Source organism: Arachis stenosperma, chromosome 5, assembly GCF_014773155.1.
Source record: "Arachis stenosperma cultivar V10309 chromosome 5, arast.V10309.gnm1.PFL2, whole genome shotgun sequence".
NCBI lineage: Eukaryota > Viridiplantae > Streptophyta > Magnoliopsida > Fabales > Fabaceae > Arachis > Arachis stenosperma.
Window position 1 is genome coordinate 78,615,323 of NC_080381.1, and position 27,175 is coordinate 78,642,497.

At 37.4% G+C, this 27,175-nt stretch overlaps 1 protein-coding gene and 1 non-coding gene across 6 annotated transcripts; both read right to left on the reverse strand.

Annotated features, from left to right (window-relative positions):
• Positions 1-1,833: 1,833 nt before the first annotated feature.
• On the reverse strand, positions 1,834-7,928 carry LOC130982811 (uncharacterized). 5 transcript variants are annotated; one of them, XM_057906911.1, is made up of 10 exons: positions 7,699-7,928; positions 7,024-7,241; positions 6,687-6,801; positions 5,736-5,825; positions 5,152-5,322; positions 4,933-5,052; positions 4,135-4,245; positions 2,617-2,698; positions 2,449-2,511; positions 1,834-2,126 (listed from the first exon to the last, which is right to left on the reverse strand). In XM_057906911.1, exons 1-9 carry the CDS (start codon positions 7,849-7,851, stop codon positions 2,456-2,458), a joined length of 1,116 nt encoding a protein of 371 aa, XP_057762894.1. In that variant the 5' UTR covers positions 7,852-7,928; the 3' UTR covers positions 1,834-2,126; positions 2,449-2,455. The 5 variants fall into 5 exon arrangements, with proteins under 5 accessions (XP_057762894.1, XP_057762895.1, XP_057762893.1 ...); XM_057906912.1 differs by having other exon boundaries at positions 1,834-2,143; XM_057906910.1 differs by lacking the exon at positions 1,834-2,126 and having other exon boundaries at positions 2,225-2,511.
• On the reverse strand, positions 6,144-6,272 carry LOC130984533 (small nucleolar RNA snoR77). The gene has a single exon (XR_009088466.1). It is a non-coding gene; the product is annotated as a small nucleolar RNA snoR77 (small nucleolar RNA).
• Positions 7,929-27,175: the final 19,247 nt, after the last annotated feature.

Sequence of the window (27,175 nt, forward strand, 5' to 3'; positions counted from 1 at the left end):
TTGTAATGAGTAATTTTTAAATAATCTAATTTATAAAAAAAATCATATCTTTTTATTTATTCTAAAAATTAAAATTAATATTGATACTTTTAAACTAATAAAATTAAAATAAAATACAAAAATAATATTTTTGAATAAAAATAAAAACACAAAATTTTAAATCTCAAAATATAAAATAATTATAAGATAAAAAATTTAGTTAAACATAATTTTTGTAAAATACTATATGAATTGGCGTAACTATAAAATGAATTTTAAAATGATGATGTGAGTACTACCGCTATCCATCACAACAAAAATAAAAGATGGCATAAAATACACAATTTTTTAAAAAAAAAATCAATAAATATATATCCAATGCTCTTCATTAAGAATAGTTATTTAAGTTTAAATCCATTCTCTCAAATTGTTGATACCATTCAAGCTAAATATACTTTAAAGTTTTATGACGATTTGAATAATAGGCATACATTTTCTCTTCCAATATTGAAAAGGTTTTGTATCCATGGTTAGAAAAATAAAATAAAATTTACATAACCCAAGAAATAGAAAAAAACAGAAAAAAAATTATGTAATTATTAACACAATTAATACCTATGTATTAATTACAGATCTGACTTTGATAGTTATACTTTGTAAATATGAGGCTAATAGGATTAGCTGAAAAATAAAAAAGAGTACTATATTTAGTGGAACGAAGAAGAGGACATAATGAGTGAAAGTTGTGCGTAAAATAAAAAAGTAACCGCAATATGAATGAAGAAAAGTTAATAATAATTGCATTTTATTCCAGTTTTTAAAATACAGTTACCTTAATCACTATTTATCAATAAGGTTAAGATTATTATACAAAAATTGGACACTATTCTTTCTATATTCTCTTTATATATTGTTTTAGATTATGAATGTATTGTGTATTTTAAAATTTTTTATTTGTTAAATATTTATTTTAATTATTTATTATGAAATTCATAATTTTATTTGTTATTAGGTATTTTATATATAGTAGTGTGCAATAACATGTCTTTAAATTTATTCATTATGAAAATTTATTTGAATAAATATTATATATTACATTATGAAGATAAAATATTTAAAAAAATTATTGTTACCATTTTATCCATTAAATTTATTTTGTGAAATGAATTGTTTAAAGGCAAATGATTTTTTCAAAAGTTGAACATCAAATTATAGTACTGTCTTTATATATTGGTTGAAGTTGGTTCATATTAAAAACTTTGAGATATTGAACCGTACTCGATCTACAGTTATACAAAAAAATAATCCTTATATGTAAAGATGGAATAAGATAAAGAGCGCTCTTCTTTTGAATTTTTTTTATAAAAATTAAAAATTAGTACTCAAAAATAAAATAAACAGTGAATATAAAAATACTAACCACATATATTATCATAATGTCTATTATTTAGACCAGTTTGTTTCTATCATGTGTTTTTCAAAAGACAAAATATAGATACCTGTATTAACATTGGAGTTGTATCAACTTCCTTGTCAAATCATCTCGGGATGGTTTGCACGCCTTCTTGTGAGATGATGTTGCATTTATTCTTTGGTGACAACATAATTATTGATATGTTGAATTCTCCCTTTCTTAATAAATGCAGAAATAAAAAATAGCAAGGCGCACAAAAAAGATCGATGACAATGATAGATATTTATAAGTGAAGTAGTTATTTAATTTCCTCGAGATTGCGTAGTTATTTGACTTTTTTGTGGATTAATGATTTGTTTAATTAAAAACAAAAATATATTTTTACTATTTTGTCCATAAATTTAGTTTGTAAAATTAATTATTTGAGGACAAATGATGTCTACTAAAATTGGACACTTGACTTTATATATTAGTATAGATAAAGTATATTAAAAAAGAAGAGGGTTATATTGAAATATAATCCCGTGATACATTTTCCTTCCATTTTACATCTAACGTTGGAGGGAAAAATATCTAGCGAGTCCCACCCCCACCTTTTTACACTATTCATTTCTTCCCTTTTGATTTTCCACTTCAACCAAACAATGGATCTTCCCTTTGGATTTTCCACTTCAACCAAACAATGGAAAGTAGTTATTTTCCTTCCAATTTTTCTCGCTTCCTTCGATTTTATCTTCAAATAAACACACCCTTAGTGGAGTTTGCACAGTAACAAAGATCCAAGTGGCAGCAAAAGAAGAAAATGGGGAATGGGAAGAAATGCATGTAAGGTACAAAAAAGGAAATAAATATATTAGAAAGCTAAAATTCTCTATAAGCTGAGCAAATGCCACTCAAAGCATATCCTTAGATTTGAAAAACATTTTTTTGAACCTCAGTCACTGGCAAATCATTTGATTATCGAGCAATTAAACATTCTTTTTTGAATCTCAGTCACTTGAAAATCATTTGATTATCGAGCGATTACTAACATAAAGAGAATCGTTACAGCTTACTAGCTTATTAGGTTGCACAAGCCTTCAAGGAATTTATTAGAATATCTTCTTTCAGATTATGACCTAAAATCAGCAAACAAAACAAGCAATGTTAACAAACTGGTAGAGAAAAAAAGTGCAAGAAGCGTATTTTTACTAGTCAAATTTCTGCTTGGGTCATCTAGTTACCTATAAAGACAATCTTGTTCATCGGGATTTCTTCCTTCTCCCACTTGCGTGCAGGAACGATATCGTACAGCTCCCTCACAGCCTGCCAGATTAAAGGAACAAATGGCCTCGGCAATAAAGAAATAGGCATAAATAACATTAAAAGACAAAGTAATTCCACTACCATGTCAACATTATGAAAATCTCAATCAATCGAAGTAATAATGTAGCAACTGGTGAGGTAGGGAAATTAACACAACAGAACAGCAAAACAAAAAGAAGAGTGAATCAAAATGATCTCACTCAATTTACTGATATAGATGAAATGAAACACAACAAAGAAAAGATAATGGCTGTGGTGGTAAGAGCCAGCCTCACTCTGCTAGCCTAGCCTAGCCTAGCCTCGCCTCGCCTCGCCTCGCCTTAGGTGAATGCGGGAGAAAGGAGGAGGTGGATGCGGGAGCGATGGTGGATGCGAAAGTGAAGGCAGAGGCGGAGAAAGGAGACATGTCACAGGCAGAAAAAGGAGCCAAATCCAGCAGCTGCCGTCGAGCTCAAAAGTGGAGGGTGGAGGGAGAGGCAGATATGGAGGGAGGAGGTTGACACAGCATGCTACAATGATGGTGGTGAGAGGAGGAGGAAGAGAGGGAGAAGGGAGGTCATAGGAAGGGAAAGGTTTGAGAGAAAAATTAGACAAAAAGAAATGGCTAACAGTTGACTGTAAAAAATATTAACAGTATGGATAAAATCGAAACTTGTTTCAAACATTAGCGACAAACTTGAGTCAAATTAAAGGTTATGGGTAGTTTTGAAACTTTTCGAAAATATTAGATACAAAAAGTATACTTACATTAATTTATCAGGGCTTTGAGATCAAATGTAATCACACACAAACCAGCCTTCGGTCAAGTTTGAATAGAATTTCAGAATCTAGGCTTTCTAGGTGAGTCTAAACAATTTGGAATATGAAGAGAGTTGAGGTTTTTTATATTTATTATTACATATTTTATTGGAGACAAGCAACTTCATTGAAAATAGAAGTAAAACATAAAAGCCATTTTGATAAGTCACACTATACTATAATCATAATCAATAATTCAACATATTTTAATATTCTACGAGTTATCAATTTACTATGGATGTGATATCTTTTCTTTATTCAATTGAGAATTAAAATCAGCCCACATCAATACCTGAACAAGAAATGAGTTAAGCCACATCAGTACTCCAAGATTTTCTATTTATTTATTTATATTTTTATGGTACATGGTAGCTCGAAATTTAACATAGATTAATTATCAAAGATCATTTAGAGCACAGATGAGGCATCTTATAACCAACTAAACTTTTCTCAAACATCAGTAGTGACGCAAATGACAAGGAACACTTAATTAAAAATATATAAACATTTAAATGGCCACTAACAATCATGATAAAAATAAACCTACCTAGATACATAAGAATACCAACAGAGCCATACAAGTCACACACATTGTAGTATCATAATATTTCTGAACACCATCAAGTATGATTATTTACCTGCAAAGTATGCAGCTGATCAGAGTTTCGGACACTTAACACTCCTTTGCATCGATAGACATCCATGTCATATTTCTTCTCCCAGAGTATCTCCTCAAGCCATATACGAGTCTGTTTTTTAGAGCAATATATAAAACAATGAAAGAGTTTATTTAAAATACTGAATTTTTTATTTTCTTTTTTTTTCACAAAAAACTATCTTCAAGAAAGATCATAATTTTCACTGTCATGCAATATGCATTGAAGAAACAAACAATAATTTGAGATTTAACAAAAGGAAGAGGAGAATCCCAGCAGCATAACTTATGAATTGAAGCCTGTTAGACAGAAGCCACATTCAAAAGGTGGTTTTCAAGTGGTTTCATGAGTGTTAACTAGTTTTGAATTAGTGAGTTGTTAAGGTTTTTCCCAGATCTTTGGATTAGCGAGTGCTAACTAGTTTTGCTGGCTTTCGGAAAAGAAAGGAAGCCAAAAGCTTGTTGCAATGAGCAATCTACTATTTGGTGTGAGTGACTAAAGCGTAATTCTCATATTTTTAATGAAAGAATCTAAAAAGCAAGTCTATGGGATAAGATAGACATTTGGCCTCCATTTGGTGTAAAGCTCTTTTGATTTCTCTTTCCAATACACCGAGATTAAAACTTTTTTTCTTTATGATGGTTTCTCCTTTTACACCTACTATATTCTTATAAAAGGATCCTTGCTCAGTTATATCTAATTTATTAAAACTTTTCTTTTATCATAAAAAAAAATCTAATTTACGTATAAAAATAACATAAATGGAAACTGAAAGTATACCTTGTCAAGATGAATTGCCTGTTTCTCATAAATACAAATGGTTCTAATGCCACTATCATGAAGCTTTTTAGTAGACAAAGAACGATTTTCTTCTAACAATGTCTCTAAATGCATGGCCCGCTGTGAGAGGGATTAGAGGCAAACATTAGGTTTATGCAGATTGGGAGACAAAACGAGATTAAAAAACAAATGATAAAACCAAAAACAAGCATGATTTACTGCAGTATCATAAGCTTCACGGTTCAATATCTTAGACAATTCAACTTGACATCGGACGGAATGAATAATCTCTGCAAGGGAGTTAATATTATGTAATTCCTCCTCGAGTTCCTGCAGAGCTTCAGAGCCCTCTGCAGATACCAAATCAACTTTGTTAAGAATTATAGCATCCTGAAACAAGCAGCAAAAGTACTGGCTCAGTGTTCAATTCTACCATGTTCAAAATTTTTAGTACAAAAGAAATATTATTGTTAGAACTTTACAGCACCATATGTTATTCTTAAAAGTCACCCTATGTTGAATGGTCTTGTGGTGTTAGTATGTTATGGATATTCTTCGGCTGTAGATGTACTACTTGTGTATAACCATTCTACTTGAACAAAATTGTTAGAATAAATACAGGTATAAAGTTAGTGTATTGTCATTTTATGCGTGAAGCTCGTATGGGAAAAAAGTTATTTATGCTCCTTCTCTATCTCTTTTTTGAATATTTCCATCAAATTCTAAAATTTTGGTTATTAACAACAAAAGATGAGAAAAAGGTCACTAATAACCAAAAATCAGTTAATGTAGTATAAAGTTACCGCAAATGCTATCTGAAAATAAGCTTCGGGGAACGAAGATGAACTGCGATGCTCAGTAAGTTGAAATCGAAGATTTTTTGCATCCACAACCTATTACAACATAGACTAAGTTAGTAAAGATTCCATGATACGCAACCAATGCTCCTATATATCAGAGAGAAAATAGCCTCAATCATCAAATAATAGATTAGCGGAAACCGAGCCACGAAGTTTAACATCATAAAAGTATAGTAGTTCAACAACTATAAATATCTAATAGAGTTTCATCAGCTTGGAATGGAATGGAACAACTGTAACCACAAGACTTTGGTATTTAGGAAATTCCAAAGAAAAAAAAAAGATTTAAACATAATATTAAAAAGCTACCGTGTTTTCTTTCTTTCTTTTTTGATAAATTTATGCGAAAATAAAGTTCTTGAGCTTACTAGTACAGCTTTAGAGAAAATCTCGGCAGGTCTGAATTGAGGAGCAAAAGGATTTAACTTACGAGCAGTTTAACACCTCTCTTGTCATTTAATCGTATCAAGGAGGCTGCCTGAATTATCACTCGATAATTAAATACTTCAAATTTTAAAAATTTCTCAAATTAAAGAATGCATCAAATCTTGCACCAAAGGAGATACACTAGATCAATTGAATATAATTCATAGGTACCATGGGATAAAAAAAGGCTGATTGGGTTTTCCTATAAGGTGCTGCATTCATATCAAAGGCACTGGTTTATAGAATATTAGAAGCCAAAGAGCCAAACTCCAATGTATGGTAGAAAACATATCACATAAAAGTTAAACTTAAAACCAGGAACCTGAGAAGAGAGTGAAAGGACATTCAACTGTGCCAGTTTCTTGTTAAAAAGCTAAAGAAAACCCTAGATCTGTTAAAAAGTTACTGTGATACTCACACTAAAACAAAAAGATACGTCAATGAATGTTGTTGAAAAGAAAAACTTACAGTGACAATGGAATCAAGCTTCACTGCTGCTTCTAATTGTTCATCCAACCAAAGAACAGATGCCAATGGTGCTGGGTTTGCCAATCCAGTCGTTTCTAGTAATATATGGTCAAGCCTAGAGACAAAAAAACAAGGAAAAACACACCAAAAAGAGAAGCTTTAATTTATCCCAAACATTCCATCAAACTCTACTCAACTGAAAGTATATTCAATATCCAATTCATGATAGTAACATCAGGTTAAGTGCTACTATTTTACAATCATTTGCTCCAAATTTTCCATGGCTCGAACCGACCAAAAAAAATTCATGTGTTCTCTAATTGTCCTTGTTTCTTACCTTTCCTTTCTCTGCACGAGCTGCTCTAAGGCTTGAACCAAACTGTGCTTGACCGTGCAACATATACACCCATTGGCAAGCTCGACCCATTCTTCAACAAGCGCGCCACCGTCCCCTTCATTAATCATGGCTCTCTCCACTCCGATTTCCTCACCAAATTCATTCAATATGACAGCAATCCTCTTCCCATGCTGGGAATTCAAAATGTGATTCACCAGCTGAATTGCAAATAGGTTAACCAAAGATTCCAACATGTGCTAATTGATTGTACAGCTTTACTTTATATTAGTTGAGTATCTTGAATTTTCTGTATAATGAAGTAAGCTTTTTTCTGTTACAGAGGTTTTAATCCAGTCACACTTCCAATTCCAAAAACAAAAAGTAGCAACAACAAAATATCAAACAATAAAAATAATAATAATAACGGGAAAAAAAAGGCTACCAAGTGCCTATTCATTGACATGTAATAACAAATTTTTAAATTTTAACAACTGATAGAGTAATTCCAGGGCAATCATGAGCAAAACCCAAAGAAAAAGGGAAAAAGAACAAGTCTAAAAGTACACATATTTACACAACCAAAATCCTCATTCCAGAATTCAGTAACAAGCAACAACAACGACAGCAAAAAGATATAAGAAAACAAAACAGAAGTGCAAAAAGCACATAACTTACGGTGGACTTGCCAGCACCGAGATAGCCGGTGATGAGAGTGACCCCAACGGAGGGTTTCTCAAAAAAGGGTTCGTATTCTTCTGGGTGAATCAGAACAGCAACCGGGGGTTCTTCTCCTTCGTCTTCCTCGTGCTCAATATTCGACTGCTTCATTCTCTTCTGCTATCGTGTTCCTCTTTCTTTCTTTCGTTGCTTCTGCTTTATCTAATTTTCAATTTCGGGTTAAGAGAAAAAAAAAAAAAAAAACACCAATGTTAGAAGCCATCCCAATTTATTATTTATTATTTTTTAGTAAAACGTTGTTTCTGATTTCGTCTTTTATGGTTAAAAAATAGCATTGCCATCCCAAACCGATTAATTTTGTTAGACATTTATTAATGTTTTTATTGAAAGCAAACAGATTTTGTCTAGATATCACATTAGTGGATAATATGTCAAAAAATCATTCTAAAAGATAATTTAAGATAATTTTTTTTGTCATATCAGTAATGTACTGGAATAAAATAAGATAATTAAATTTTTAAATTTTTTTTTTTTAAATACTTAAATTTCTAATTAATTTAAACATATCTATAATAAATCATAAAATAAGATAAATATCTCTAAATTTTAACAAGTCATTATATCTGTTATTATATTTCTTCTTTTTATATTATACATATTTTATTTGATGATATATGCAAGAAAGAGTTGGTCTTAAATGGTATTATTTTTATCACTTTGATTGATGGGTAATACAAATATGAAAAATTGATGACCTAAAAGAATTTTCAAGTAACAATCAAGACATTAGACCAGACTTAATCACGTATAATGCGCTAATCAATGACCTTTGCAAGATTTGCGATTTGAATGAAGCTAGAAAACTTGTGAATGAGATGAGTAAGAGAGGTTTAAAATCTAAGAAGATCACGTTCACAACACTAATAGATGAATATTACAAAGATAGAGACATAAAATTTGTATTGAAATCCAAGAAGAAAATGATAGAAAGGGATTGAAATTGATGAGGTAGCTTTTACTACGCTCATATCAAGACCTTATAGAGAAAAAAAAAAGAAAAGGAGGAGCAAGGAACTCAGGCTGCCGCCAACCAAGGCCAGCAATTAGTGCAGCAAATACAATGATTTGTTGAAATTTAGGGATACTTGTCTTACTTTATGGTTCATTATAGGTTTATGTTTCTATGTTTAAATTAGTTAGGAGTTTAAGTGTCTCCCAAATTTTTTTAAAGAATTTAATTGTCTTATTTTACTGTAACGTATTGCTGGCACGACAAGGGGTATTTTGTCCTTGGGAATGGTTCTTTGACATGTCATCAGGTAACATGACACGTAGAAAAAATCCGTTAGTTTTGGACGGACATATTAACGAAGAGAGTGGAATGTCTAACAAAGTTAATCGTTAGGGGCTGCAATGTCATTTTTCAATCGTTGAGAGCGGAATGAGAGTTAGCGAAATGGTTAAGGGTTCGGGGTGGAGTTTTACTTATTATTTTTTGCCGGTATTTAGTCATCAATATTTAAAAGTATAAACCAAAAATATATTATTAAATTATTATATTACAAAAATTGAGTTGATAGCTAAAAATAATGATAAAAAATAATAAATTTAACTGGTTCTTGAATATTTATCTAAAAATAATTACATGAGAGAATTGGGCCAGAAAATTTTGGGTTTTAGTGTTTTTTTAAAAAAATAGAGATAATCTTTTATTTTCCAAAATAAGGGAGGAAAAATAATAAAACACAAAATAATGGGGTGAATTGAATATATTTCTTTAAGAGTAAATAGATGCATTATAAAAAATTATAATTTTACTAAAATAGAAGGATGTAGTGGATATCAAGAGGGTGGGTGATCGGATCATTTCTATCAAACTTGTGGTAGAAGAAGGTACTTTTCATGTGATTAGTGCCTATGCACTGCAAGTGGATTTGGACAAGCAACACAAGATAAGATTTTGGGAGGATCTAGAGAGTTTGGTCCAAGATATACCTTCGGGAGATAAAAATTTTTTTAGGAGGAGATTTAAATGAAAAATGTTGGAAGAGAAGTGACTGGGTATGGAAATATTCACGGAGACCATGATTTCGGGGTGGTCAATACCGATGATAAAACTATTTTAGACTTTTTTTCAATTTTTGACCTTCTCATCGCAAATATATATTTTAAAAAAAGAGACGAACATGTTATAACCTATAGGAGTGGCATGAAAAGCTTTCAAATCGACTTCTTCTTGTTGAGGAGAGTCGATCAAAAATTTTGCACTAATTGTAAAATTATTCCGAGACAGAATTTAACAACATAGCATAGGATGCTCGTCATGAATTTTTGCGTTGAGCAAAAAATGAGAAAAAGACATCATTTGAAGAATCCAAGGATGAGGTGGTGGCAGATGAAAGGTGAGGAACAAAGAAGCTTCCTAAGACGGGTAGGTGAAGAGACAAGTAGAAAGAGGGAGGAAGCACGGAGAAGATGTGGAGGGAGATGGCAGAAGTTCTTAGAAGAACAGCAAAAGAAAATTTTGGTGAATCTAGAGGGATGGAACCAAGAGAGAAGGAGTCCTGGTGGTAAAATACGAGTGTACAAGAAAAGATAAAGGTAAAAAGGAGGGCTTTAAAGAGTGTTCTTTGTGCCACAATACAGATGATTGGGAAAAATATAAGGTGGCTAAGAAAGAGACAAAAGTGGTTGTAAGTGAAGTAAGAACAAGAGTATATGAGGGTCTCTAATAGTTTTTAGGCACGAAAGAAGGAGAAAAATGTATATATAGAATCGTAAAGAGCCGTTAAATAAGAATGAGATACTTGGATAGAGTTAAGTGCATAAAGGATAAAAACAGAGAGGTTTTGGCTCAAGATGAGAAATCAATGAAAGGTGAAAAAGCTACTTTTACGAGTTATTTAATAAAGGACACAAGACTCTTCCGAGCCTAGGTTAGTTATGCACGAGGGAAGAAGATCTAAATTTCGACTAATATCAAAGGATTCGAGACTTCAAGGTAAAAGAGGCTCTAAAGCGGATGGAAAATGGCACGACAGTAGCACCAGAAAATATTATGATTGAAGTTTGGAAGAAACTTGGAGAGAAAGACATCAGTTAGTTAACCAAACTTTTTTTTTTTAGATTTTAAGGTCAAAGAAGATGTCAGATGAGTGAAGAAATAGCACCTTGGTACCTATCTCCAAGAATAAGGGGGATATACAGAGTTACAAAAATTATAGAGGGATCAAACTCATGATCCATACTATAAAGTTATGAGAAAGGGTGATAAACCACTATTTTATGGTTTTTCTTGTGCTTAATTGAGTGGATTTTATCAACTCTTTACCCACTTATTCATACTATTTGCATGGTTTTACATTTGCCTTCCTAATTATGTGCTTTGATTGAAAACATGCTTCTTTGGCCTTAAGTTCCCTATGTTTAATCCTCTCTTATTACCATTAGATGTCTTGAAATGTGTGTTAAGTGTTTTCAGATATTATAGGGCAGGAATAGCTCAGAGGATGGAAAGGAAGAATGCAAAAATGGAAGGAATACAAGAAGTTGGAGAAACAGCTAAGCTGTCCAGCCTGACCTCTTCGCACTCAAACGGCTATAACTTTAGCTATAGAGGTCCAAACGACACGGTTCCAGTTGCGTTGGAAAGCTAATGTCCGGGGCTTCGATTTGATATATAATATGTTATAGTTTCCTTGACGCTAGGCGACGCAAACGCGTGATTCACGCAGACGCGTCGCATCTGCGAACTACAATCCACGCGGCCGCGTGGGCGACGCCTCCGCGTCACTTGCCCGCGACCTGAACGTACCAGAATACGCAGGGGGCGATTTTTGGGCTATTTTTGACCCAGTTATCGACCCAGAAAACACAGATTAGAGGCTATAAAGTGGGGGGAATGCATCCATTCATCAGATTAGGCTCTGATAATTCACTTTTTATGTTTTAGATGTAGTTTTTAGAGAGAGAGGCTCTCTCCTCTCTCTTAGAATTTAGGATTAGGATTTTTAGAAATTAGGAATTTATTTCATCTTCACATCAGGTTCAATATTTCTTTATTTTGACTTCTCTTCTACTTTGAGATACTTTAATGCTTTTATTTGTATTTGATTTATGTTGCCCAATTGGCTTATGAACTTTTCCATGTTAGATTTCATTGCTTCGAATGTATGTTATTTGAGGTATTCCAGATATTTATGATTTTAATTTAGCTTTCTACATTTTTTGGCTTTGGTTGATTAATTGGTGACTCTTGGGTTATCAAACTCATTGTTGATTGAAAATTGGAATTCTTCAAGAATTGATTCGAGATCCAATAACTCTAATTTTTCCCAAGGAAAGACTGGGACTTGAGGATTCGAATTAATTCATCTACTTAACTTACCTTCATAGTTAGAGGTTAACAAAGTAGGAGAAAACTCCAATTCTCATCACAATTGATAAGGATAACTAAGATAGGACTTCCAATTCTCATACTTTGCCAAGAGTTTATTTTACAATTATTCTTATCTTATTTTTCAAAATTCAATTTTTTTTTTAAAAAAATCATCTCTTTTTCAAAATATTTTCTTTTTGTTAGTTTTTGTTTTTATTTTCTCTCACTACTATGAACTCTCACCCCTTTGGCTATGAGTCTGGTTACAATTATGTTGCAGGAAGAAGAAATTACAATGAGAACAGACATCAAGGTTGGAACAATCAAAGATGGGAGGAGCCACAAGGATTTGATCAACCCTCATGGCAACAACCACCTCCAATGGACTATCAACAACCACCACCATATGCCTATGAACCCTCTCCTCAACATGACTTTGGACCACCATGCTCACAAGCCCCTTTCCGCCATTTACCTCCATATGACCCTAACCCTCAACCACCATACCAACCACCTTATGAGCCATATGAACCATATATAGAACCACCCCAATTCCAACCCAATTACTCACAAGAACCATCACTTCAATATTCACCATCTCTATATCCATCAATCCGAGAGCACTATAATCCTATTTATGACAGCCGAGCGCATCAAGAGACAAAGGATCGTTTCAAGGAAACAATGGATCGATTTCAGGCAACCCTTCATCAATTGGAGCAAGCGATAAATCAATTAGCTTCCCGACGTTTGAACACTCAAGAAACCCCCATGGCTTCATGTGGACAATCTAATGAAGAACGTAGCATGAAGGAGATACTAGAAACTCTAGTGAACAGTACGGAGCATGACTTTGTACTGGAACAAGTGGAGGAAGCCGGAATTATTGAAGAAGAAGAAGTGGTTGAAGACTTAGGAGATGCAGAACCTCCATGGAAAAGTCCAGTCATAGAACCCCCTTCCAAGACATTCGAAATTGATGCTGAAGAGAGTGTACAACCTCCAAGGCATATCACAGTTGAAGACTTGGAAGAGGTTGATCAAGAGATGGAGATTCAAGAAGAAGAAGCACAACGTCCCATGCCCTTGGAAAGCAATGAAGAGGAGATTGAATTGGAAGAAAGCCACCAAGAGGAAGAGGTTGAAATTGAAGAAGCTTACAAAGAGGTGGAAGTTGTCAGAGAAGAGCACAAGGGAGTGGAGCTTGCAAATTCATTAGAAATATCTCTCCCAAGACCATTACCGTCCAACACAACATTCAAGTGGGTAAAATTCCTATCCTTATCCTTTACTTTCCCACTTGAATATGGGCTACTAGAGACGGATGGTCAGCTTAGAGCTCTTTTTGGCATTAAGAGTAAAAGGAAGATGGTCAGTGGTAAGAATTGTCCTGCAAGGTTCATTATGGTTGGAAGCTTTAAGTTTAAATGCAAAGGTTGGTGTAGAGCTCAACTGAATGGGTCTAGGAAGTTGTTTGGCTGCTTCAGTGAGAATTCAGACTACTTGCCACCCGGATGGAACAATATTGCTCAACAAGAAGATGGGTGTAAAAGCAAGGTTTGGGACCCCGGAATTCATTCTGGCAATCAACACTCTTGGGGCCTTGTTACTTGCTTTAACTTACTTGAAGGCTTTCTGCGCCTAGTTTGGGATCCCGGAGGCTACTGGAATTTCAAACATTGGTGGAGATTCCTGGATGAGTTCAAGCACAAGCCACCATGACAGGGAGCTCACCAAATGTCCAACTTAAGGACTTTAACTAAAAGTGCTAGGTGGAAGACAACCCACCATGGTATGATTGTTTCTTTTTCATTTTTATTTAGTTTTATTTGTTTTTGAGTTTTATTTTATTTTATTATATTGAACCTGGAGTTTTGCATCACACTGCATTCTGCATTTTTCAGATAAAAAAAAACACGCAAGCGACGCGGCAGCATCGCTGACGCGTCCGTGTCACCAGTGCAATGGGAAGAAAAGAAAACGAACAGAAAGTCATGCGAGAGCGTGGCTGGAGGTGTGCCTTTAGCATAATTTGACCCCACGCGACCGCGTCGCTTGATGAGCGGATAATTTATACGCTTTTTGGCATTGTTTTTAGGTAGTTTTTAGTATGATCTAGTTACTTTTAGGGATGTTTTCATTAGTTTTTATGCTAAATTTACATTTCTGGACTTTACTATGAGTTTGTGTTTTTTCTGTGATTTCAGGTATTTTCTGGCTAAAATTGAGGGACCTGACCAAAACTCTGATAGGAGGCTGACAAAGGACTGCTGATGCTGTTGGAATCTGACCTCCCTGCACTCGAAATGAATTTTCTGGAGCTACAAAACTCCAAATGGCGCGCTCTCAATGGCTTTGGAAAGTAGACATCCAGAGCTTTCCATCAATATATAATATTCCATACTTTGTTCGTGATTAGACGACGTAAACTGGAGCTTAATGCCAGTTCCATGTTGCTGTCTGGAGTCCAACGCCAGAAACACGTCACGAACCGGAGTTGAACGCCCAAAACACGTTACAACTTGGCGTTCAACTCCAAAAGATGCCTGATAAATAGATTTTTGCCGGTATAGAAATTATCAAGTAATCAATCGTAGTATAGTCTAAACCGACGCAAAATCCATCATCAAACAAATCTACAATCTATAATCGAGAGTATTAGTCCCGAGTCGTTCTTCCCTAGGAATGCTACAAGGATGCATGTTATTGGTTAAGTGGTCTTTTGCAGCTTGAAGAGTGTGGCATAAAAGTACTAATAAAAGAAAACAACAATCAATCAATATTAAAAGCCTTGGCCAAGGTTGAACATTGGAAGTTCCATCACTATAGCTTCCCTCAATTGTGATAACAAAGGAGTGTTGCTTCACTTAGTTAACCCCTAATTATAGAGGAAAGTCAAGTAAAAGTAATTAACTCAAGTCACAAGTCCTAGTCTTACCCTAGGGAAGTCTAGCTTTAGTGCACTCTAAGTCAATTAGTAATCCTCAATTCTTAATCAACAATTGACATCCATTATTCAAGTGTCTCCAATGACTCAACCACTAGGCCAAGTGAGGGAATGCTACTCCATATCTAAAGTTGGCATTTTCTCAAACACTTGGAGAGTAAGAATGAAAGACATAGTAAAATTGAGAAGAGATTTAGAATCAAAGCAATTCAACACAAGAGATTAACAACAATCAACAATGAACAACAATGAAAATGAGATCTTCCATGAATCAATAGAATCCAAAACAACAAAGTTAAACCTAAGATCTGCAAGAATTAAACAATTACAAACACTAATTGAGATTAGAGATGAGGATCTACAACATGAACAAAGTAAATTGAGAGTGGCAATAGATCTCACCAAGGAATGGTTGAGAATTGAGAAAATGAAGATGAATCCTAGAGAGAAGTTGGAGTTTCTCTCTCTACAAATGTAACTAACTAAAACTATCTATCTAATGTTCTAAAATTAGTCTATGGATGTGAATGTGTGTCAATCCCCTTCAATCCTTGGCTCTTATATGCATTTTGGCGCCAAAGTTGGTTGCTAAAACCTTCCAAAATCGCCAGGCACGTGTTGCAATAAAAGAATCACGTGCGGGCTACGACGCGTGTGCGCACGGTATGCGTGCGCGTCCTTGGCCTGTATCGCAATGTGCGCGCGAGCGCCTTGTGCGCGTACGCGTGCTTGGCCGAAATCAATTCTTTGGCTTTTTGTGCTTCTCTCCACTTGCATGCTTCCTTCCTTGCTTTCTTTGATCCATGCCTAGCCTATTTCAATCCTGGAATTACTAGCAAACACATCAAGGCATCTTATGGAATCAAAGAGGAACTAGAATTCATCAAAATAAGGCTTAAAAAGCATGTTTTTACACTTAAGCACAATTATGGGAGAGATAACAAAACCAAGCTAATTCATAGGCTAAATGTGACAAAAGGTTATCAAATTACCCTAAATTCAATACAAAACAAACCGTCAAATTGGGGTTTGTCAACCTCCCCACACTTAAGCCTTAGCATGTCCTCATGCTAAAATAAGAAGGAACTAAGGGTTATGACATTTATTGAATGCAACTAAACTATATAAATCCTCTCTAAATGCAATTATCTAAGCAAATGGAAATGCTTAGTTCAAACAAATCAATTCCCAAGAGAGCACGTGTAAGCACAAGAGCTAGGCAATAGGAATTAAGTCCAAACCACAATTGTATTGAATTATCAAAAAGAGTTCAAACTTGCAAGAATATAGATATGGGTGAACACATGTGATCGAACTTTTGAACCCTCACCGGATGTGTATCCGCTCTATTCGATCAAGTGTTTAAGGGTTAATCCACTCAATTCTCTTCTAGTCATGCTTTCCAAAATTTGATTTCCTTCTAACAATCTACACTTATTTAATGCATGCATACATTCATCATGAGGTCTTTCATTTTGGTTGTAATGGGGTTAGGGTCAAGGTAGGATCATTTATGGTTAAGTGGACTAGGATTTGAATCTTTGATTAGCATAGACTTTCCCACCTAACTATATAATGACCTATACAAGTTCAAACTACTTTAACTACCCCTTCTTCACTTTTTCACACACTCATGCATCTTCTTTTTTTTTTTATTTTACTACACATATGCATTGATTCTTATTGAGCTTCACTTTGGGGCATTTTGTCCCCTTTATTGCTTTTATTTTTTTCTTTCTCTTTTTTTTTCCACATACATTTTTTTCTTTTCTTTTCTTTTTTTTCCTTTTTTTTCACTTTTATTTTTCTTCTTTTTTTTTCCTTTTCATTTTTCTTTTTCTTTCAAACTATATACAAGAACATCAATGCATAAGGTCTATACATTTAATCAACACATGAGTATGTTCCCAATTCCTTAAACATGAAAGTGTACTACCCTTTTTATCCCATCCAATGTTCCCAAGCCTCACCAACTTTGAATAATAAACACTCTCACTAGTCTAGGCTAATCAAAGATCCAAACAAGGACTTTTCATTGGTTTTCCGCCTTAGGCTTGTAATGTGCTAAAATGGGAATGAGTTGGTTAGTCGTAGGCTCAGTTTGGCTAACAAAGGAATATAAAAGGGTTGGCCATTTGGATAAGTGAGCTAATGAAATGATGGCCTCAATCATATAAATGCATAAATACAAGAAATAAATGGACATATAGAATCAAGCAAATCAAGGATCACAATCATAGAAAGAGAGTAATTTCACACAAGAATAGAAAATAAGTGGTTATAAAATGTAACCACATCAATAGGCTCAAGTCTCACAAGCTTGTGTCCTTAATTCAATACATGCTTCACAAAGTATGAAATTCAAGCAAGTTGCATAAAGATATAGCTTATTCAATCAATTGGGTTGGTGCCCTATGCCCTACAATTAAAATTCTTGGAAAATCTCAGTATTTGACTAAGCATTGTTGTGATTGAAAAATCCAAAAATTTTCCCTAGTTTATCCTTTCCTTTTTCACTTAAAACTAATTTCTTATGCAAAAAGGGGTGACTAAGTATTTGCAATTCAAAGTATGATTTCTAATCACAACCATAAACTAAAAAGAAAGGTATGCAAAAATGTATAAAGAAAAAATCCAACTAATAGTATGAAATCTATCATCTAAAACATCTAAGGATATCCATAAGCATCAAAGTATCTAAAATCCAAAATAAATCCAAAATAAGCAGTAAAAGTATCAAGCAGTAAAAGTATCCAAAATAAACTCAAAATACATCAAATATACACAAAAGGTGTGCAAAGTGAGATAGCTAGAAAAGTGGCTAAAATGTTCACCGGTATCTAATGATGCCACCGGCTACCTCCCCACACTTAAGATCAAGCATCGTCCTCGATGCTAATCCTGAGGATCCGGGATAGGTACACCGATAGGCTCTGGCTATGGCGATGGTACCGGCTGAGACTCCTGTGTCTGAGGTGGTGCCTCCATATGTGCTGGCTCAGCCACATGAATACCCTCAGTCTGTAAATCTGCGTGCTCCTCCTCATGGGGCTCCTCATCAGAACCGGAAGACTCTGGTAGCGGTGGCAGCTCAAGGCCCTGGGCCACAAACATCTAGTCAATCCGATCCAGGCGACGCATGATCTGGCGCTGGCTGCGCTCCATGTAGGGGTGTCAGGCGGGGAAGCCCGCCCCGCCGGAAGCCCGCTCTCTGGCGGGCTGGCCCGCCCCGCCCCGCCTATTCTGGCGGTCCCAAAATCCTAGCCCGCTCCGCCTAATGGCGGGCTGGCGGGCTAAGCCCGCCTAATTAGTTTTTTTTTTAAAATAAGAAAAAATATCTTCTATTTAAATTAATATAAATCGGGCTAAGCCCGCCTAATTAATTATTTTTTTTAGAAGAACATATCTAATATCTTCTATTTAAATCAATATAAATACAAATATTAAATATAAATAGTCTTCAAAGGATATAAATAGTCTTCAAAGTAAATAAACATAATCCAATTATCCAAAATACTCAAGTCATAGTTATAAATAGTCCCATAGACAAAATAAATATATAATCCAAAGTCCAAAAACATAATTATAAATAGTCTTCAAAGCAAATTAAACTTAATTCAATACACTTAATTTTCATCTTCATCTTCATATAAGTCAATAACATCATTGGAACCAACTCCTGAAGAATAGCCTTCTCCTTTTGCAATATCTTCCTGATCTTTATCTTGCTCTAGAAAAAAGTAAATAAATATATTAGCAAAATAGTACATAATAATGTTCAAAATCACTCAAGTATGTATGTCATAAATATAATATACCAAAATCATCATATCCACGTATCCAATTTCTGGTGCAAATCACCGCTAAGTAATAATTTCTGAATCCGCATCAGATTCAAGTATTCAGCCAAATATCAACCATTATCAACCATAATCAAAACTCAACCATTAAGAAACAACACAAAAAATAAGAAACAATTTCTGAATCTGCATCAAATTTAACCAAATAGGCAAAACTCAACCATTATCAACCATCATCAAAACTCAACCATAATCAGATTTAACCAAATATCAACCATAATCAAAACTCAACCATTATCAAACAACACAAAAAATAAGAAACAATTTCTGAATCTGCATCAGATTTAACCAAATAGGCAGATTTCAACCATTATCAACCATCATCAAAACTCAACCATAATCAGATTTAACCAAATATCAACCATAATCAAAACTCAACCATTATCAACCATCATCAAAACTCAACCATAATCAGATTTAACCAAATATCAACCATAATCAAAACTCAACCATTATCAAACAACACAAAAAATAAGAAATAATTTCTGAATCTGCATCAGATTTAACCAAATAGGCAGATTTCAACCATTATCAACCATCATCAAAACTCAACCATAATCAGATTTAACCAAATATCAACTGTTCCGAGGGTTACCTGAAACGTGTAGCTCGGTCTTCTGGCAAGGCCCGAGGTGGGGGGTCTGTGACCCGAGCTGGTTGTGCTGAACGGCGGGGGGTTGTACCTGCAATGACACTCCGATGCTTAAGTTAGCATGGGTCCAAGCAGATATCAAGTAGAATTAGAGTATGAGTTATACCTGGGTGCTCCAGTGTATTTATAGTAGTTGGCTGCGATCATCCCTGGATAAGATATTCTTATCTTATCTTATCTTTTGGGAGATTTATCTCTATCTTTGCGGAACCGCCTTTCCCAGGCCCTTTCGGCCTTTAGGTTTTGGGCTTAGTTCCTTCTGACGGGCCTTTCTTTGGCCTGTTTGTCCGAGGTCCGACCTCGAACGTGGGCCTTGGGTCGAGGTCGGGCCTTCTATCAGCTTTACCGAGTTTGGAGAGCTCGGTCAGGGTATGAACATCAACCATAATCAAAACTCAACCATTATCAACCATAATCAAAACTCAACCATAATCAGATTTAACCAAATATCAACCATAATCAAAACTCAACCATTATCAAACAACACAAAAAATAAGAAACAATTTCTGAATCTGCATCAGATTCAACCAAATAGGCAGATTTCAACCATTATCAACCATCATCAAAACTCAAGCATAATCAGATTTAACCAAATATCAACTATAATCAAAACTCAACCAAATATCAACCCTAATTTACCTATATCAAACAGCAGTCACAAAACACAACAAACAAACCTAAATTGATGAATCTCAAACCCTAAGCCAGAAAACTTACCAGAGGAGACGAGGACCAGGACAGAGCCACAGATGAGGCGAGGAGCAGCCGTGAGCCCGTGATGGAGAGCGAGACCAGCAGAGTCAGAGGACAAGACCCAGGAGCCCAGGACCGAGACCAGCAGGCAGCAGCGACGACGGCCAAACGGAGCAGCAGCGGTGGCTATAAACCTGTAGGCCACGACGACCGAAGATCGACAGTGAGGAAATTGACTCCGACTCAGCAACCGTCAAGGATGAGGACGGAACTCTGAAGTTCGAGCTGAGGTGAGAGACTGAGAGTGACGGTGAGGGACGATGGATGTGAGAGACTGAGAGACTGAGAGTGACGGTGAGGGGCTGAGGAATGAGGATGACCGAGTGAGAGACTGAGAGTGACGGTGACTCGGTGAGGAACTGACGGTGACTCGGTGAGGAACGCAGGAACTGAGGAACTGAGGCCGTCAAGGAGTGGCTGAGTGACGACGAACTGAGGAGTGGCTGAGTGAGGAAGCTGCAAATCTGGAATTAGGGATTAGGTCTTCTGGTCTTGGCTCTTGGGGTTGGGGTCTTGGGGATTCATTAGGCCATTAGGGTTTCGACCGTTTGGCTGGGGAAATGGGGAATGGGGATTGGGTCGGGTCGGGTAGGAAGTGGCCGGGTGGGTGGGTTCATGGGTAATGGCTAATGGGGTCAGCACTTCAGCCCAAAAAAAAAAAATGTCAGCCCGCCGGGGAAGCCCGCCCTGCCCCGCCAAAGCCCACTAAAGCCCACGGTTTATACGGTTTGGGTTAGGCGGGCTTTTGTCTTTCGGCGGTCCTGATTTTCCAGCCCAGCCCGCCTTTTTTGGCAGGTTACGCGGGCCGGCCCACCGGGTTTAGGCCCGTTTGCCACCCCTAGCTCCATGTACCGGAAGAGACGCTGAACTAACAAGTAAAGCGGCTGAGGTGCGGCTGCGGTAGAGGCTCCTGCAGGGGCTGATGATGAAGAGGGTCCAGCTCCCTCAACTGCTGCTCTGGCTTGAGATCGACGGCGCGAGGCGGGCCTCTCGTGCACCCAGGATCCCCACGGAATAGTAACTGGCTCCTTCTGAGGGAGCGGTGGAGGTGGTGATACATCATCCTGGTGCCACGGAACTCCGGCCCGCTGAATCATCTGAGTGACCAAGATCGGAAAAGGAAAGAGACCTCGGATGTGGGCCCTCCACATGAACCGCCTGATCAGCTGGGGGTAATAAACCTCCTTCCCCTCCATCACACAGCTGATCAAGATCAACATGGCAACTGGGATCTCTGTGAAGTGAGTCATAGGCATGACGTAATGAGCGAAGATCTGCTGCCAAGTCTTGGCCTCTCGGCTCAGATAACTAAAGTGCATCCCCTTGGGTGCCGTGTTATCAGCATCCATAACCCAAGGAGCATCCGGAGTAGCTACCACTGCCCTCAATGCCTCAAAATCAAAAGTCATGCAGTGAAGGTCTATCTCGGCCTGCATGAATGCATCAGTGTCACTGGTCCTAGGCCGGCAAGTAAGGGCATCCTCTATGGCCTGCTCTGTGATGGGTACCTCAATCCCCCTAACAAGTACCGAATCAAGGGTATGGCGGAAGAAATTGCAGTAGAACTCCTGCACCCAAGATCGGTTCACCCGGCTCAATTCCCTATCCAAAAAGGCCAAACCCATCCGGTCAATACGCTGGTGGATGATGTCGGTCAAATCTGATGGAATAACCAGCTTCTTTTCAGTATTCAGATTCTTTGAATTGTAGCTTGGGAATCTGAGTTCACAGTAGAGATTGGGGAATTTGACCGTATCCTGAGCCGGTAGTGATTGGTTTGCTTTATCCATGTCATGTAGAGGGTTTTGAGCATAGGCAAGCAGTGAAGCAAAAGTGGGGTTTGGTGTTTTCTTCCTCTTTTTGGAAGATGATGCTTTTCCTTTCCCTTTATCCGACATCCTGAAAAGTAGAATAGAATATAGGCAATTAAACACTTAGCACGAAGCAAGTAAAACATTTTCAGGATGTAAAATAGATGGCAAGCAAACATGATGTGAATTGAACTTGAAACGTGGACATCAAGTAAGAATCAGAGAACATAGCCATAAACCAAGAATTCAATGTTTCAAACAATATGCACACTTTATAAGGAATAAGCATGTTCATCATCATGACTCAAAGTAATGGTCAAGAGGGTTAAAGATGCAAGTGAATGTCAATTCCAGGAGTCAGATAAAAAACGAAAATTAGCCCAATTATGAACTTGCGTGCATTAGGCAAATGTTTAAAGAATTAATATGCCAAGTTCAATTTGTCAATAAAGACTAGAAAGAAAATAATTCTTGAAAATTGGGCAGCATTCTGGCTTAAAATTGGACGTTCCCGGATTGCAACATAGCACAAGCAGCATGAATACAATATCAACCAATCACAGTAGCAATAAGAAAGCATCTAGGCAGCACAAATTGCATACAGAGCAACTCAAATTTGGTACTTAGCAAACAAGCAAACAAATAGAAAATAAACACAAACGGAGCACTTATCAGGCCTAGAATCCTCTATCCAGCCCTAGCTACCTAACCGCAATTATTTCTAACTAATCCTAACATACAACATTTGAAATCAGACTAACTAACAGAAATATACAGTAATTAACAGAAATGAACAATTAAAGAGGACAGAATTTGGAACAGGAACCTGGGGGGTGGAGAAGAACCGAGAATGGAAAGTAGAGTTGGGATAGGGGTAAGGGCAGCAGAGGCAGAAGCTTGCACCGCCGTAGGGGGTGGCGGAGAGGATAGTGGCCGCGGTGGTGGAAGTTCAACCGAGGAGGAGAGAGGGTGAGTGGCTGGCAGAGAGGGAGAAGGAAGTGAATGGATGAGAGAGAGAGGGTTGATGGTGAACGGTGGTGGCCGGCGGCCGTTAGTGGTGGTCACCGGTGCTGCTGCCGCGGAGAGGTGGAGTGGATGAGTGAGAAAGAGAGAGAGAGAGGGAAAAAAGAAGAGGGTTTGGGTGGTGATGAGAGGGAAAGAGAAGGGGGTGTGGGTGGTGAGGGGAGGTAGCCGTCCGGTGGTGGCTGCCGGTGGAGCAGAGGTGGCGGAGGGGTTAGAAGAAGAAGATGGAAATAGGGGAAGGGGGGTTTTGCGCGACTGCGCAGTGCGCGTCGCGCATTAGGTCATCATCATTTTAAATTGACGCGCGCGCGCACCTTGCGCATCCGCGTGCATTGAAGAATCTAGGGACCTACGCGTGCGCGCACAATGCGCTCACGCGTGGACGATCAAAATAGGCAAGGATGCGTGCGCGTACCGTGCGCGCACGCGTGCAAGGAGTTGGGCTGGAGGCTTAAGGTTGGCCCATATGAGGCCTAACTCTCTGGTCAATGGCCTGGGGGTTGCACTACCAGGCTTGCGCGTACGCGGTATGTGCGCGTCCGCATATAGTTGGCAGTTTGCCATAGGGCGCGCAAGCGCGATACGTGCGCTCGCGTCCTTTTCTTTTCTTGGTTTATGGACGCGCACGCGGCACGTACGCGTCCGCGCGAGCTGAGTTGGGCCAGGGGCTTATTGTTTGCCCAAAGCCGGCTCAATTCTCTGGGTATTGGCCCAGAAATTACAGCAGCCGATTGACGCTTACGCGGCAGGTGTGCGTACGCGTGCGTTTCCTTATAGTTGTATGGACGCGCACGCACGTAGTGCGCGTCAGCGTGTAGTGAGTTGGGCTTGAGGCACAACGCTGGCCTATGAGAGGCCCAACTCTCTGGAATATGGGTGATGATGCATCCGCTCATGGACGCGTACGCGTACATGGTGCGCGCGCGTCCACCCCCCTCTTTTTTTTTTTTTGGAATGCCTAAAAGCTCTAATTGCCCAAAGACTCCCCATGGTGCCTACAACTCCTTATTTAGTCAAAATCACACACTTTCTAAAATGCAAGTTGGTTTTGAGATTTATTCTATTTCTACTAAGCACAACATACATGTTAATATGCTGGCAACTAATGTACACAAACAAGCTAATTATGAGATGAAAACCTACCTACAATGGTAACTCAAATCACTTATTAAACAAAATTAGAAGAGCGTGGAAAGAGTTTACCATGGTGGGGTGTCTCCCACCTAGCACTTTTAGTTTAAGTCCTTAAGTTGGACATTTTGATGGAGTCCTTGCTATGGTGGCTTATGCTTGAACTCTTCTTCGAATTCCCACCAGTTTTTGCACTTCCAATAGCCTCCAGGATCCCAATTTAAATGTACAAGGCCTTCAAGGGGGCCTAAGCAAGTAACGAGGCCCTTAAGTTGATAGTGGTCTATGTATGTTCCGGGCTCCTCCATGATGATTTTCATCTTTTGATAACTTTCTTTAAATTCTTCTTGGTTGCTGACTTTCTCCAAACCTTTATCATTGATCAAGTCATGTGTTGGAGGTTGCGTATTATCCTCCTCAACATCATTTTCAAGTTCAATAGAAGAGACTTCAACGACTTCCACAGGATCATTAACACTATCACTTGGTGTGAAAGTGTTCTCAAGCTTGAAATCCACTTCTTGTTTAACTTCTTTTAGTCCTTCAACCATTCCGTCCTTCTCAATGAGCTCTTCCTCCTCTACTTGTTGCAAGACATATCCCATCTCCTTGTCCTCGTGTTGGGATCTTAAAATCTCCTTCATGCTCATCTCTTCGATTAGTTTCTCACATTCATCCGTGAAGATGCTTTGTTTGTTGTATGAATCCCAAGAATCCATCTTTTGATGGATGGTTGCTTGAAGTCGATTCATTTCTTCCTTGAAATGATCCCTTAATTCTTGTTCCGCTTTACTAACATAAGTAGGATCATATTGCTCTTGGATTAATGGGCATTGATATGCTTCCATGGAGGTTTGTGGCGGAGAAGGAAAATCATGATATGGTTGGAAGGGAGATTCATCAAAACTTTGAGGTGGGAAGTTATTTTGGTTATTGGTAGAGGATGGAATTATACGGGATGTAAATTCTTGGAGGGTAGAGGTGAAACTAGTGAGTGCGGTTTGGAGCTCTTCTTGCTCTTGAAGAATGATGCCAAGTGTATCGTCCATGGGAACTTGGGTTGGAGGGTAAAAGTGTTGGAGTGGTGGTGATTCAAGGGTTGCTTGTTCATAATCGTCACAAGGGTATGCATAGGGGGAATATAGATTTGGATCATATGTGGGCACTTGGTGGAAATAAGATGTGGGTTGAGAATATGGTGTATAGAATGGTGGTGGTTGAGTGGTATAACCATGATAAGAATCATCATATCCATAGGAATGATATGCATCATAGGAAGGATTACCATCGTAGTAACTTGAGGGGGAAGGTTGCCATAATGATTGCTCATATGGATATGGCTCCCTTCCTAAGAATTCATCTCTCCCATAATGTGAGCCATCATTCAAGTTTTCATCGCCTACAAAATAGTCATAGTCATATCCAAAACCACAAGGATGAGAATTCATAGTGGCAATTAAGAACAAAACTAATAGAGATCTAAAACTAACAAAAACTACCAAACAAACGAAAGACAAACATATTCACAATATTCACATATTTACATTAACCAAAAACATGGCACTCATGCGCATTCCCCGGCAACGGCGCCATTTTGATAAATAGATTTTTATCAAGTAATCAATCGTAGTATAGTCTAAACCGACGCAAAATCGATCATCAAACAAATCTACAATCTATAATCGAGAGTATTAGTCCCGAGTCGTTCTTCCCTAGGAATGCTACAAGGATGCATGTTATTGGTTAAGTGGTCTTTTGCGGCTTGAAGAGTATGGCATAAAAGTACTAATAAAAGAAAACAGCAATCAATCAATATTAAAAGCCTTGGCCAAGGTTGAACATTGGAAGTTCCATCACTATAGCTTCCTTCAATTGTGATAACAAAGGAGTGTTGCTTCACTTAGTTAACCCCTAATTATAGAGGAAAGTCAAGTGAAAGTAATTAACTCAAGTCACAAGTCCTAGTCTTACCCTAGGGAAGTCTAGCTTTAGTGCACTCTAAGTCAATTAGCAATCCTCAATTCTTAATCAACAATTGACATCCATTATTCAAGTGTCTCCAATGACTCAACCACTAGGCCAAGTGAGGGAATGCTACTCCATATCTAAAGTTGGCATTTTCTCAAATACTTGGAGAGCAAGAATGAAAGACATAGTAAAATTGAGAAGAGATTTAGAATCAAAGCAATTCAACACAAGAGATTAACAACAATCAACAATGAACAACAATGAAAATGAGATCTTCCATGAATCAATAGAATCCAAAACAACAAAGTTAAACCTAAGATCTGCAAGAATTAAACAATTACAAACACTAATTGAGATTAGAGATGAGGATTTACAACATGAACAAAGTAAATTGAGAGTGGCAATAGATCTCACCAAGGAATGGTTGAGAATTGAGAAAATAAAGATGAATCCTAGAGAGAAGTTGGAGTTTCTCTCTCTACAAATGTAACTAACTAAAACTATCTATCTAATGTTCTAAAATTAGTCTATGGATGTGAATGTGTGTCAATCCCCTTCAATCCTTGGCTCTTATATGCATTTTGGCGCCAAAGTTGGTTGCTAAAACCTTCCAAAATCGCCAGGCACGTGTTGCAATAAAAGAATCACGTGCGGGCTACGACACATGCGCGCACGGTACGCGTGCGCGTCCTTGGCCTGTATCGCAATGTACGCGCGAGTGCCTTGTGCGCGTACGCGTGCTTGGCCGAAATCAATTCTTTGGCTTTTTGTGCTTCTCTCCACTTGCATGCTTCCTTCCTTGCTTTCTTTGATCCATGCCTAGCCTATTTCAATCCTGGAATTACTAGCAAACACATCAAGGCATCTTATGGAATCAAAGAGGAACTAGAATTCATCAAAATAAGGCTTAAAAAGCATGTTTTTACACTTAAGCACAATTATGGGAGAGAT